The 13,523-nt window shown below is 45.8% G+C and overlaps 1 protein-coding gene and 1 long non-coding RNA gene across 2 annotated transcripts; one reads left to right on the forward strand and one right to left on the reverse strand.

Moving 5' to 3' along the window:
- Positions 1-2,209: 2,209 nt before the first annotated feature.
- On the forward strand, positions 2,210-4,274 carry LOC115388955 (uncharacterized). The gene is made up of 3 exons (XR_003931537.1): positions 2,210-2,565; positions 2,895-2,926; positions 3,331-4,274. It is a non-coding gene; the product is annotated as an uncharacterized LOC115388955 (long non-coding RNA).
- Positions 4,275-7,717: 3,443 nt separating this feature from the next.
- Positions 7,718-13,491, reverse strand: rpn1 (ribophorin I). Its single transcript, XM_030092215.1, has 10 exons — positions 13,252-13,491; positions 12,310-12,374; positions 11,572-11,878; positions 11,273-11,482; positions 10,989-11,181; positions 10,802-10,901; positions 10,575-10,713; positions 10,323-10,442; positions 8,750-8,995; positions 7,718-8,661 (listed from the first exon to the last, which is right to left on the reverse strand). The coding sequence occupies exons 1-10, from the start codon at positions 13,489-13,491 to the stop codon at positions 8,479-8,481; spliced, it is 1,803 nt and encodes a 600-aa protein (XP_029948075.1). The 3' UTR covers positions 7,718-8,478.
- Positions 13,492-13,523: the final 32 nt, after the last annotated feature.

The following is a 13,523-nucleotide window of genomic DNA, read 5'->3' on the forward strand; positions in this document are numbered from 1 at the left end:
CACTGTGTCACTTTATATCGTATTACTATGAAATTTGTAATTGAAACATCTTGCAGTAATTGTACTGATTTGGAGTGATTCTATTTCAGAAATGTATTTTGGATCATCTTATGCTTTTACATCATTTGGACTGATTTCACGTCAGATAGGAGGGATGGTAAATCACAGAAAATCCCTTTTTCAAACATGAGTGTCTTTTTGAGAGAAAACGAATTCCTAATGTAATTTCTGCGGCTGTACAGTCGAAAGTGGAAAAAATACATTGACAAAAAAAAGATTGAGAGTAGCAATGTTCATCACACTCATATTTATGTTTAACAGAAAGGAAGGCGTTAGATTAAAAAAAAAAATCCTTTTTACTTTGACTACTTTATTGATATGTTTGAGACTCAAACAGCCCCGTGTGTTATTTCAAGTAGCTCTCACTTTGACCTCTTCTCCACACTTTGACCTTTGTCGTGCTCATGAGCCACTTTTTCCACCGTCGTTCATCCGGAAAGAGTCAGACTGATCTCCACGGTTCGGCTGGATGATCAGCTCCAAAGAAGACCGTGGCTCGTTCACACTTCTGCCACTGCACAGTGACTGAGACGTTTGAAGGGGGAAGTTTACACTTACATTACGTGGCTTTTTTTTAACCTGACCTGACCTTTGGATTGATATTAAAAGACTTCATGGTATCAGTTTATCAACATCTACAAGCAGAAAAAAATTAAATATGGATTAATCTGCAAATATGACTTTTTCTCCACCCGACAATGTAAATACACACAGCAAAGTGTGTCATGTATAAAGATATACAAGTCATTTCTGAATTCCCTGTGTATGCTTGTGTCTGTGAGGTCTGAAAGAGGAACGCGGCAGAGTGAAGGATGGCGGCGAATGCCCAGCTGGATTGTTCCAGCTGGGATTCCCGGTGGCTGCACAGGAAGTCAGAGGAGCTCTGACAGGAAGCGTGTTCTCAGGGAGGGTCAACATCGTGTGCAGAGAGAAAGGGGGGGGGGTTTCCTGTTGGTTCTCTCCTCGTCTCACTCATTCTCGGCGCGCCCCTCTTTCTGGGTTCGCCTCGCACCCCGCACGGGCCGCACGCCGCCCTGGAAGCGCTCCTGGTGGCGTCCGCCCGCCAAATTATCGGAATGCTTTTCGGAGGACAGTGGTGAGCCGAGGGAGTAAATCACACACGCAGGGCAGGGTTGTGTCACAGGATGCAGATGTCACCACATGAAGTGAAACTTCCTGCCCATCAAAGCAGCCGGTCCCCGTTTAATGGACTCACAATCTGTAGCCCGCAGCAGAAAGTGAGTCTGAGCTCATGGAAATAAGGCCAGAAAATTAAAAAAAAAAAAGAAGAAGGGGAGAGATGGCAGAGGAAAGGAGGACAGAGCAAGTGGGGAGGGATATTGTAGGAAGAGATGTGATGGAGCGATATGTGGATTGCAAGAGGAAAAATCTCTTTGTCTCCTCTGAGCTCAGTGGACAATCAAAGTTTCCTATCAGCTCTGGAGTAGGGGAAATTGGCTGCCCTGGGAAGGAGAGGGCCACTCTCACAGCCAATGGGAAGTGCCCCTGTCACTCTAATCAGGTCTGATAGAGAGAGAAGGAAACGTGTGTGTGTGTGTGTGTGTGTGTGTGTGTGTGTGTGTGTGTGTGTGTGTGTGTTTGGAGAGGAGCGCTCTAATTTAACAGAGAGCAGCTTTGTTTCACTCGTCTTGGTGTGATCCGAGATGATACAAAGTCTGAGGCAGACCTTCATCTGCAGATTATCCGGCGCTACTGAGGGACATACATGAGCCACACGGGTGCGTTTTTTGGCAAAACTTGCCCTGAGAGGCATGACCATCAGCGCTTTGATGGAGCGCCATGTGGCAGAGATCAGGGGGTCTTAGTGGGAGCTGTGGACAGTTGCACACAGGGGCGGCAGGGGAAGAGGATTACTGTCTCGTCAATACAAATCCATACGGTGAGGGAGGTTGACATCAATATGCACACAGATACCGGCGAGACACACACGGGCTTTGAAGGAAAGCACGCACTCAGTAAACATACAAGTGTGGACTCTTGCTCCTGGGTTTCTTCTTCTGCTTTAGTGCGTGTGTCTTCCATCTTGTCCCTCTGTCCCCTCCTCCTTCATGCCAGACAAGAATGTGTCTCTCCGCACCCGGAGTCCAATCCTCTGTTTGAAGTCCCATCTCCGTCTCCGCAGCTCCCCGGCGCTGTCCTTCCTTTTCCCCCCGCCTGTCGGACCGTCTTATCTGTCAGCCCCGCTCCTCCCCGCCTCCTGCAGCTGCGACCTCGGGCCACAGACGCCTTCATTGTCCTCCTCTTCCTCGCCCTCACGCTCCTGCGCCCGGCCACATCACACCTGCCACCTGCGCCGGGCCGCCGGGCCCCGGGGCCCGAGCCGCCCAGGGCTTTTCATCCACCCCTCCAGAGCCTCTCATCCCCTCGTCCCGGCGCCCTGTCACTGAGGAATGGCCGGAGCACGGGAGGCCGAGGAGCAGCGGGGCACAGGGCTGCCGTTGTGGCGGCGGGTGTTTTAAGCAGAGCCAGAGGGAATCAGCGCAGGTGAGGTGGCGTGCGTTTGAAGCAAGTTTTATGCGTATATCAGACTCATATTTCTTCTTTTTGATGTCGCGGCCGAGGAGGAGGAGGAGGAGGAGGAGGACTGGATGAGCTGGGCGAGTGTGTGTTGTGAACGTGGACCTGAGAGTGTGTGCATAATAACACACTGACAGTGAGGGTGGTGGCTCTGTCTCGGTGATTTATGAGAGTGTGCTGTGAAGGGTCTTCTGAGCAGGATATTGTTCCCTGACTGGTGACTTCTGCCTCTTTCTCTTTCTACTGTGTGTTTGTGTGTGTGGGTGTGGGTGTGTGTGTGTGTGTGTGTATTTCAGAGCAAGAAAGATTAAGAGGGAGAATACGGCAGGTGAGCCCTCAATGTAATCAATCACCACCACGTCACCGGGCCCAGGACTTGTGGATTAGCCCTTCCACTGATATCTACTTTGACTGCACTTCTTTTTTTTTTTTCTTGCATATTCATTATTTCTAGCAGATAAAGAAAGAACACACACTGCATCCTCACTATGCTTCAGGAAAGAGAGATAATAATCAACCCCATGCCTGAGGAAAGGGGCGGACCGTGACAGCTCAACCACACGGCCCATCCAGTCCCACACCCTGCACACACCCCGCCATCCACCTCAGATACACACACACACACTCACACACACACATACACACACACGTACGCTCGGTTTGCCACATCAGGATACAGAGCTGCACACAAATTCCGGTTCAAACAGTATTCTGCTTGGTTTACACCAACAGATAAACCGCAGCTCCTCTGTGACCGGTTATCATATCCTGGGCGAGAGCAGAACATGCTGAAGAGGCCAGAAGACAAAAACACTCCGACTGATGCATGAGGCGTCGCTAAAGACGAGTAAAACACGCTCACTGATCCTTCTCTAACTCTTAGATTTCTTTTTGCATACACTGAATGCAATAAAGCACATAGTTCTGACATTGTTAACAGCAGAGTGTGTGAAGAACTGCGGATCTATTTGTTTTTCTGTTGTGTGTTTTGGTTTTTATTCCCTTTCTCATGTGTTACTTTGATGCAATGAAAGACTTTGCATTTTTTTCACAAATCTGCAAACAGAAGTTTATTGTATTTCAGTTTGAAAGTCAAAGTTTGCATGAAATTATCTGAATGATTCACCAATCACGCAGATTGATTGAGAAGGGTGCGAGTGTGGCGGAGTTACTGTCTGTTTCTCTGTTTGCTCTGTGATCTGTTGTCTGTTGTCGTGGTTCTGGGGAAGAAACCCTTTTCCAGTCTGGATAAACCAAACAGTTTGCTGTTTCTGATCCTGTAGCTTCTCTCTGACAGAAAGACGGCAAACAGTTCTTGTTTGTCTTCCAGATTTCTTTCTTCTGGTCGAGTAGCATCACCAGTGATCAACAGTCAAGCACCCGCACACACATTCACACAAATAAACCTGACAAGTGTGTCTGGAATGCATTAAGATGCAATCACATTTAAAATAAATAAATAAATCCCACATATCTTCTCTGATTGAATCTTTTTTCTTACAGTCCTCAAAACTGAAAACTCATCCGTTCATTTGATGCAGATACATTTTAAAGTATGAGAAGTTAACTGAAATGTGGAGTGTGAAAACTTCAAGCGGTTTCTGTTCGATTATGAAAATGATATTTTGAAAAGGTTTCTCTGTGATTTTTTTTTCTTTTTCTTTTGTTACCTGACAAGCAGGTATGAGGAAATCACAGCTGCTGATATTCAGTCCAACAACACCTCTTGTGTCTTTTTGCTGCTGTGGAACAGTTAAACTGATGCTAAAAATGCCTCTGCAGTTTGAGTCTTTTTTTTTTTTCCTGTCTTATGTTTTGTGTTTCTACTTTCCTGTAGGTTTCTCTCCTTCCAGAGTCTGCTGTCAGTGGTGTTATGTAACTGGCGAAACCACTGAGGAATGTCTCGAATATCAGGCTGTCATTCACTCAGATTATTCTCTATGAAACAGCTGCTCTAATAATGTGTTTGAGGTTTCACAAAAACCCTGGACCAATAATTAAAACCAGTCAAAATGCTTTAAATGAAAGCTTTTAGACTGGAGTGTCTGTTTTCATGCCACTTATTTAAATCCATCAAATGTCAAGCATTTGTTAGTTGTACCGCTTCAATGTTTTTATTTCCTTCCTGTTCTAAAGAACACAGCTCTTCTTCAGCTGCAGGAATTTATTTCCTCACTTGTTTTGCATGAAAATAAAACAATAGAAGGACAGTTGCAGTCAAGCACAAAAAAGTTTAGAAAGTTGTGTTTTCACAGTTTGGCTCAGGCAGGTGAAAATGTCAAATACTGCTTGTTTTTCTCGCCGTGGCCGGGTGATAAGGAGAAATTATTGCATTTGTGTCTGTTATCCTCAGAGCTCAAGGTTGTTCATTTTAGACCTCACAGTTTTGAATCATTTTTTGTTTTTGCTGAAATATTTAAATATAAACTCCAGATATGTGTCAACTGCGGAGACCTTTTGAAATTCACCTAAATTCATTTCAAGAAGTATTTCATGCTTTGTTTTCACAAAGAAACAACCAATCAATTCGATGGTTATATTTATTGAGGGGTTTAATGCAGTACTTCCGGCTCGTGGCAGGGGGCGCTCGTGAGTCTAGAGACTGGTGTTACAGGCGCAGAGGAAGAAAACCGAGAAAATTTCCACTTTTCACACGCGGAGAATTATATATATCCAGTCAAACTACTTTTTTAACGGGACATTCAGTCAAAACAAGACATAACAATTAATGGGTTTTTGTCAAGAATGAATTGCATGACCTTCATTTATAAGTAAAGGCCATTATAACTCTATTTTTTATATGTGCATCGCGGGGGCTGCAGTGTGGTTCGTTCTGTTTTCTTTTTTACCTTTCAACTTTTTTCCGTCACTTTTAGTTTCTTTCTTCTCGATGTGTTGGTGAGTTTTAACCTGCTCTGTCCAACATGCCTTTTTTTTCTCAGACTTGACTGCAAAATTAACCACTTTAGTTTTTTGTTTTACATTTACTTTCCCTGCTGGCTTGTTTACAGGGATCAGCTGATTGCTGCTTTGTAAATACTTTGTAAACTCTTTCACCTCGCATGCTGTTTTTTAAGCATTTTGCCTTGTATATTTTGATATTTCTTTGTGCATATTATTATTTATTAATTTATTATTTTCTGTATACTTCATTTGATTATTTACTATTAATCCACTTTTCTATTCTGTTGAAATACTGTCCAGAACCTTTTTTGAGTGGAGTTTGCATGTTGTCTCCATATGTATTGGTTTTCCTCTGGATACTCCCACGATCCAAAAACGTGTGCGAGGTTAATGTGTGATCCTAAACTGGCCCTGGGTGTGTATGAGTGTGTGGTTGTCTGTCTCTTTTGCCCTGTGGTGGACTGGAGACCTGTCCAGGTGGATCTGACTCCGGCCCATAGTCAGCTGGCTTTGGCTCCAGCGCCCTGCATCCCTGCACAGGGAAATATAGATTAATGAAATGTTTTCTGTCTATTTGGAAAGAATGCTGATCTGAGATCTACTCTTCTGGGGCATATATTTGTGTTTGTGGTTCTGATGGGATCAGTACTCGGTTCCTCAGCAGGTAGGAACCTGACCCCACATCGCTGGTTGAAGCAGAAGGCCTCTCTGTCTGCTTGTTCTAACTCTAACCCTGCATGGGTTTTTCCCCAGGCTTCTTTCAAAAATCTAAATGCATGCTTTATAGGTGACCCATTGACTATGAGTGTGTGTTGGTGAATGTCTCTCTCTTTGTGTTATTCCTATCAAACCTTTGACATTCCCAAACACCTTTAAAACGGGGCAGATTTTTGTCCCGCTGACAGATTTTCAGTTTGATGGCGTCGCTGCGGACTGGAGTCCAGGCATGAGCTCAGTGGTCTTGTGTGAAGGTGTACGTGTGCGACTGGTTCTGCGCTTTGAGACTTTGCCGCTCCCCGACTTTCCTCCAAATCTCCGCTCGAGTCCAAACACACAACAAAAGTCGCCATTGTGTGGCCTTTCGCCGGCACCGAGCATCGGCGCGAACAGACATTGTCTTTGCCTTCTCCCTGCTGTGTATTTTCAGAATGATTATTGTATGGCACATACAATATGCCAACGCCATCATTGTGAGGGGAACTGGAGTGTTATTATGGAGCAGGAAATGACCTGCCGGGACCCCCGGTGACCTCGCAGGGAAAGTGCTGACCTCAGAATGACCCCTGTGTTTGTCCTGCGCTCAGACTGAGATGGAGGCCGGTCGGCGGCCCTGCTCCTGATAGGAGGGGTGACTGTCAAACCAGGACTACAACAATGTGCTGGGAATTCCACCCCCCCACCCCCCCACCCCCCCTGAGGTGCCGCTTTGAAAAGTCACTCTGTAAATGAGTCTGTATGTAATCCTGCGACATCAGGTCGACATTCATTCCTGTTATTCTCAGAGTATTTAAAGTTAGAATATAAAAAAGTGTAGTAATGGTCATTTATTTAAAAAAAGAAGAAAAGTTGGTTCTTTTCTTGTTGCTGAAACAAGCACGCCCTCTTCTGATGGAAACAGTGTACTGCCTGTAGACGATGACGCAGTGACGACCACACTCTCACAGAGAGAGGGGACCCTGGTTTGATTCTGTGTCCAGTCATTGGTCTGGAGGGGTTTTCTGTAGAATCCCCCTAAAGTCAGTTTTGAAAAAAAAAAAGGTTAGTCTGAATAAGTGTGCAGTGTGCATGAAGTATAACAGCATTCCGTTTACTTTGAATGAATCCACTTTCTACAGTTTTTTTTTTCAGCATTTAAACCATCTCTGCCCTGCTAAAATGTCAGCTTATTGTGAAGACCGATGCCGACCGTGGCGTTTTTAACAAGACATGTACATTATAGTGTTAAGATGTGTGCTCGTGTTCAGGATTATAATCTCAGACATGCAGAGGAACACAGCAACTTGACAGAATTATGTAACTTCCCTTTCTACTGAGATATATTACCACTGAGCGGAATCGAGTCCAACTCGCAGCTCGTCCCTCAACACCAGTTTTCATTTTAATGTGGCTTTTCAAGACACTTCTCGCCCCTCAGCGCGGACATTAAACCATCTCTCATCCATTTTCAGCTGGAATTGGTTGCAGTCCTGGTATGAAGGATGAACGTGAACAAACAACTTTTTTAAATTTTTATTTCAAACATGACTGCTCTCCATTTCACTGCCCATATTGTTTTTTCTTTTCAGTATTTCCCAACGTGAATGTCTTTTCCCACTTACACTCTAATCTCTTTTAGTCTTTAATCTCACAATCGAACACCATTTAACCAGGAAACAAAAAAAAAAACCTTACAAAATGTAGAAAACAAGACCGAGGAGCATCAAAACAAGCATTTAGGATGACACATTATCAGAGCTTCAGATCAGTTCAAATAGAAATGTCAGTCGGGGGGCAATTAGAAAATGAAAAGTTCTAAGTGCAAAAGAGATCCTCATCGTACAATACAGTATATGTGAGCGAAGACATGCAACCAAAACATTTGGGCCCTTGGGTTACTTTAAAAAAAAAAAAAAAAGAAGAAAGAAAAACACTGTCCCTCAACCACACGTACATTTCATTAAGAAGGAAATGGAAAACAGTCCGAATCTGAACATGAAGCGCCGAGTCAGAGCACAGTGTGGCCGAGCTGAAGGACAGACGAACGCAGGTAGTGATGTAGCTGCTGTGGAGCCGAGCGCGCCGTGACCACGACTTTATCACAAGGCACAAAGACACCAGTCTTTGGAAAAAAAACCATCACGACTGTAAAATGAGTTGATAGTCCATGTCTGGTTCCAAAAATGATTAAAAAAAAAAACAAAAAGTGTGTCACATTTATTTTGATTCTCATCCAAATATTGGGTTTGTGTTGAGACGTGTGTGTGTGTGTGTGTGCGTTTAGAGGGCGTCCAGCAGGCTGTCGATGCGGCCCACCAGCTCCTGCCTCTTGCCGGTCAGAGTCTTCTCGCTCTCGATGTACGCCTCCTTCTTCACCTTCCCCGCCACCAGCCGCTCGGCCTCCTGGCAGGAGCGGCACACCAGCTCCTTCACCTGGCCGTCCAGCTTCTGCACCTCGCCCACCTGAACGCACGCAGAGAGGCGGGGGTCCGTGAACATCGCCGGCCGCCCGGTTCGTTTAACGCACAGCTTCCGGTTTGTGAGCACCTACCTTGTCGGCCAGGTCGGAGCCCTCCGCCTTCAGGCGGGCCTGCAGCGAGCTGATCTCGTTGGTGAGCGCGCGGTGGTCCGCCTCCAGGGTCTTCCGGCCGCTGTTGAGCGCCCCCGTGTCGCGGGACTGCTTGTAGCGGTTGACCACCTCGTCCATGTGGCGGTACAGGCCCAGGCGCTTGTTGACCAGGGTGAGGACCTGCTCCGTGATGGAGGCCACCTTCATCCGCACCTCGGCCGCCGGGTCCTGTGGCGGAAACGGGCGAGTGTGTGTTAAATCAACCACCTGAGGCTCGGCACGCACATGAACGTGTGTTGTTCCTGCACAGACTATTTTGAATTCTCACTCATATTGCCAGTTTGCATTGAATGATTATTGATGACCATGGTCATGTCCTGTCTGCTACATGTTCATGGAGTTACAGTATTACCGGTGAACTGGTTAAACGTGGTTGGCCACTAGAGGTCGCTACAGATTTTAAACAGAAAAGTAAGAAAAATTTCTTTTTCTATTATTTTGCTACTTTTAATTGGTTTATTGAGTGAATCTTAATTTATTTCTTAAGACATTATTTAATGTCCAGCTGGTTGAATTTCACATAGTAAAACTGCTTGCAGTGCTGTGGAATCTCAGTCACATTGGGAATATTTCTGGCTCATGATCTGATGCTCTCCCAGCTTGTATCTTCCCTTTATGCACAGTCAGCTGGAATCGGCTCGAGTCCAGGAGGATAATCGATAGATGAACTGCTTAATAATCTTAGTGAGGATACATGAGAAGGTCCTTGTTTTCATCACAGTCAATGTCGAGAAAGGAGGCCTCTCACCCTGATTAACAGGAATATAGAGGGGCAGCTTGAGCTCACCATTCCAGTCTGTCCAGAGCATTTTGAGCCGTTAGTGAACCAACTGATCCCAGTAGAAGCAATTCAAAACGATTTCTGAGTGCATTCTGTATCAACCATCTGCTGCAGAAGATCAGTATTAATGACTGGAAAACGGGTTAAAGAAATAATCTGTAACAATATATTAACTCTATATGTTCACTTTAATGCTTCTGAGTGTAAGATACACACCGAGTAAAGTGAGCAGATTGATGTGTCCATTTATAATAATAAATAATATCCAACTGAGTCAGTGGATCAATCCCATAATGTTTGCACAGTTTTTAGATGTGCCTGTCACCTCACATCCAGCTTTATCAGTTTATTCTGAAACTGCAACGCCGAAGAAACAGCATTCTCAGAATGGGCAACATTATTTCCTCTATCCACCAATTGTACTTTGCAACTGCATTTATTTCGCCTAAAACGATGCACGTGAATCACCATGTCTTGATGTTACACGAAGGACATTTCCACAAAGCTCCTGCAGTGGGAAGCAGATCAGACTGTGCTCCACCAACCCTTTCCAGTTTCGTAATTTCAACCCAACAGGGATAATCTAATCAGAGCAGCATTAACCTGACGAGATTTACAGGGCTCATCACAGTGAGAATGTATCGATGTTCAACAGGCGAGCAATTTTACAAATGTTACAGGCATTCAACAGGGAACGCTAAACTGTTTCCATACCTTTGTGATGGCAAAGTCCAGACGTACGTAGATGATAACGGTGAAGAAGAGAATGTAGAAGGCTCCCACAACCAAGAGCGGCTCCTGCAGCATCAGGATCTTATTGAAGTTGTAATGAACCTAGAAAACACGAATCAGGTTTACTGACTTTTCTGATAACCATAGAAAAAAACCTGCAACAGTCCTCTTCTTTCTGTTTGAGGCAGTCCTACATCAACACGCCTCTACCAACATGTCTCCAGTTCATCTTACCACAACGTCCTGGATGTGATGCTCCACCAGGTTGTTCTTGGTGGCAACCAGCACTGGTCGGCCGAAAGTATCCAGGTATGTGTAGTGCAGCTGGTTTGGCAGGCGATCGATTTTGTACGGCATGTCCATGTGGATGTTTCTGAGATGAGAGAAGTAACAAGGAGCCACAGTTATTTCAACTGCTGCTCCTCGCCTGGCGCAGTGTCACTGTGTGTGTCAGAACTCACCTGGCTCCCTCTGGCAGGATGATCTTTACAGTCAGCAGGTCGATGACCTGGTCATCATACACGTGGTCGACGAGCCTCATCTTCAGTGCATATTGGTCGCCTGAAATATGAAACGATACAACATATTAGCAACCAATCAGGAAGAATGGACTGATTCTGGCTTCATTTGGTCTCTAAGTGGTCTCACCCAGCGTATGAAGATACTCGTAGCTTGGCAGGTTGTAGCCGATGATGTAGTGCGTCTTCCAGCCCCCAAACAAGGGGAAGCGTGGCCTGACCTCCACCTCTACCGAATCATCCAGGACCTGCAGGTGGGAGGTGGAGATGTTGCCGATCTCATCTCTGTAGTAAACGTCTTGGGCCGAGGCAGGAAGGATAGTCTGGTGGACGAGAGAGACAATGCATCATGTTAAACGGATAAACAGAGAGAACATGTGAGAAGACACCCTGTTTATGCCTTGTGTGACAAACCTTGAAGGACTTGACTGATGAGATGCCGCTGTCTGACTGGCGCTGGTAGTCATAGCGTGAAAAGGGGCCCTTCAGGATGGCTCCAGTGTGCCTCAGGTCGATGGTTTCTTCCACGGCAATGTTTCCCCAGTGAGACACCTCGATGGTGCGAGTGATGCTGCTGATGGTGAGGAAGGGTGTGTTGTTCTCGTAATGGATCTTCATGGTGTCCTGAACGGTGAGAACAGACCACAACAGATCAATTAGCAGCCGTTTGGCAGTGTCACTTCAGGTTATAAAGATTGGGTTCAGAGCCGTACCTCACTGAACGGCGCAACGTCACGAAACGGGCCGTACTCGATTATCTCGTCGGCCTTGCTGGGGTTGCCCAGCTTGGTGTAGCTCTCCACGGTCTTGGAGGCCAGCCGCACGCGTGTGGTCTGGCTGCGTGTGGGATACGGCGAGTACAGGTAGTGGTTGCCCTGGAAGATCACCAGCTGGCGCTCGGCCTGGGTGATGTGTGTGGGGAAGGGCCTCAGCACGTGGCTGAACGTCATCTCAACCTTCGCTTTCAGCTGAGCGCCCGCGGCCAAACTGGAAGGCAGCTTCACTTTGTAAAACTCCCCACTGTAACAGAGGCAGATGACAGAAAAGGAGGATGGGTTAGAGACTCAATATGCAAAATACTGCTAATGCTGCTTTTACATGTCCCAGAATGCAGTTTAACAGGCCGCAGTGTGAGTTTATTTGTGGATTTCCAAAAGGATGAGTGAAAAGCTTAATCAACTAGCACGAGAAATGGAAAAACTATGTCCAGGAATATTTACCATGCACGTTACAGCCACAATTTACTCACGCTCTTCATTTAAACTATAATACAAGAACGCTGGCAAAAAGAATCACAACACTGTTTTCACTCATTTGCATTGGCTGATTTCTAATACTATAACTTTTTTTGTATTCCAGAATCAAAACATTTTTAGCTGAAATTTTATAAGTTAGATGGATTAGGCTATGTGATTTACTAATAAGCATAAACTGAGAAACATTTGTCTTACCTTTGGCCCTGTATTGTTGTCTGCTCCAGTTCAAGTGTGCCATCATCTTCCTCATCCGACTTCACCTGTTAGGGAAAAAAAGTGTAAACAATTAATACTTATAGAGACTAGTGTCGGGAATCAATGAGTCAAAAACAGCTTTTTTACGGCTCCATTCATTGTGGAAAGGGGCTGGCTCGTGCGCAGCCACACGCGGAAGTGAACTGCCCAGCGTATACGTGTCATTCAACCGCTGACAGAGCGTGGACTCCTGCGGAAGTTCACATCCTCTAACCTCATCATTGCAAATGCAAAATGAATGCACATATCCCAGGTTGACTGTTTGAGCTGTTGTGTGTTTCGTGGATCGGTGTGAATCCCCTAAATTCTGGAAAAAAGCATTTTGTGATGCTTGTTGTGGGCGAATTGACTTCCTGCAGCGCTCGCCCTGCATAGACCAACAAATTTCACGGCAAATCAATGTGCAGCCTTTAAGATCACACAGAAACACATGATAACGCAATGTGGTCACTCAGTGTCAATGCCTGCTGCAACACTACATCAAACAAGCGCATGTGAGTTGCTCGATTGAAAACTCAGTAAGTGTGTCGCTTTATACAACGGAGCTAACGAGCTAAAGCTAGCTAGCCGGTGTTTGGAACTAACTGGCTTCCCCGTTAACTGGTGACCGACTTCCTGTAGCGTCCGTTGTTCCGGCTATGAACAGCGTCTGTAAAAATACAGACTCACAAAAGATATGATAATTCGAAACTTAATTGTCATCACTGTTATACAGTATTCGCCGGGACAGCTACAGAACGCTGTCGGGTTTATAACATCTGGAGCAACAACGAAAGCTAAAGGAAATCGGTCACCAGTGAACAGGGGAACCACTCAATCCGAAACACCAGCTACACCGATACTATGAAAGCGGCGTGTTTTCATTCATATGGTTTGGCTTACCGAAGCGCCGATGTAGGCCAGGTGCGGAGCCAGCTCAGGCTCCACCGCCAACACAAAGCTGTGCACGGCGGAGTGTCCCTGGTTGGACAATGCGATCTCCGCTGTGATCTTGGCCAGATGAGTGCTCAGGTCCACTGTCCTCTTCACATCCTCGTTCACCAAGCCGTCCGCTGAAACCCCCGAGCTGATAGCCGCCACCAGCAGCAGGCAAGCGGCTATCAGTCGTGCTTCTCTGGTCATTATTAGAGAAGGAAATCGGGGCAGAAATGCCT

The sequence above is a fragment of the Salarias fasciatus genome, chromosome 5, assembly GCF_902148845.1.
Source record: "Salarias fasciatus chromosome 5, fSalaFa1.1, whole genome shotgun sequence".
Lineage (NCBI taxonomy): Eukaryota > Metazoa > Chordata > Actinopteri > Blenniiformes > Blenniidae > Salarias > Salarias fasciatus.

Bases quoted from the DNA above. Each gene is read 5' to 3' on its own strand.
- rpn1 (XM_030092215.1), bottom strand. From the start codon at position 13,491: ATGACCAGAGAAGCACGACTGATAGCCGCTTGCCTGCTGCTGGTGGCG. The intron at 11,483-11,571 runs GTACGGCTCTGA...CTCACCGTTCAG, and splicing joins ACGTTGCGCCGTTCAGTGAG to GACACCATGAAGATCCATTA. The intron at 8,996-10,322 runs GTATGGAAACAG...TTTCCGCCACAG, and splicing joins TGGACTTTGCCATCACAAAG to GACCCGGCGGCCGAGGTGCG.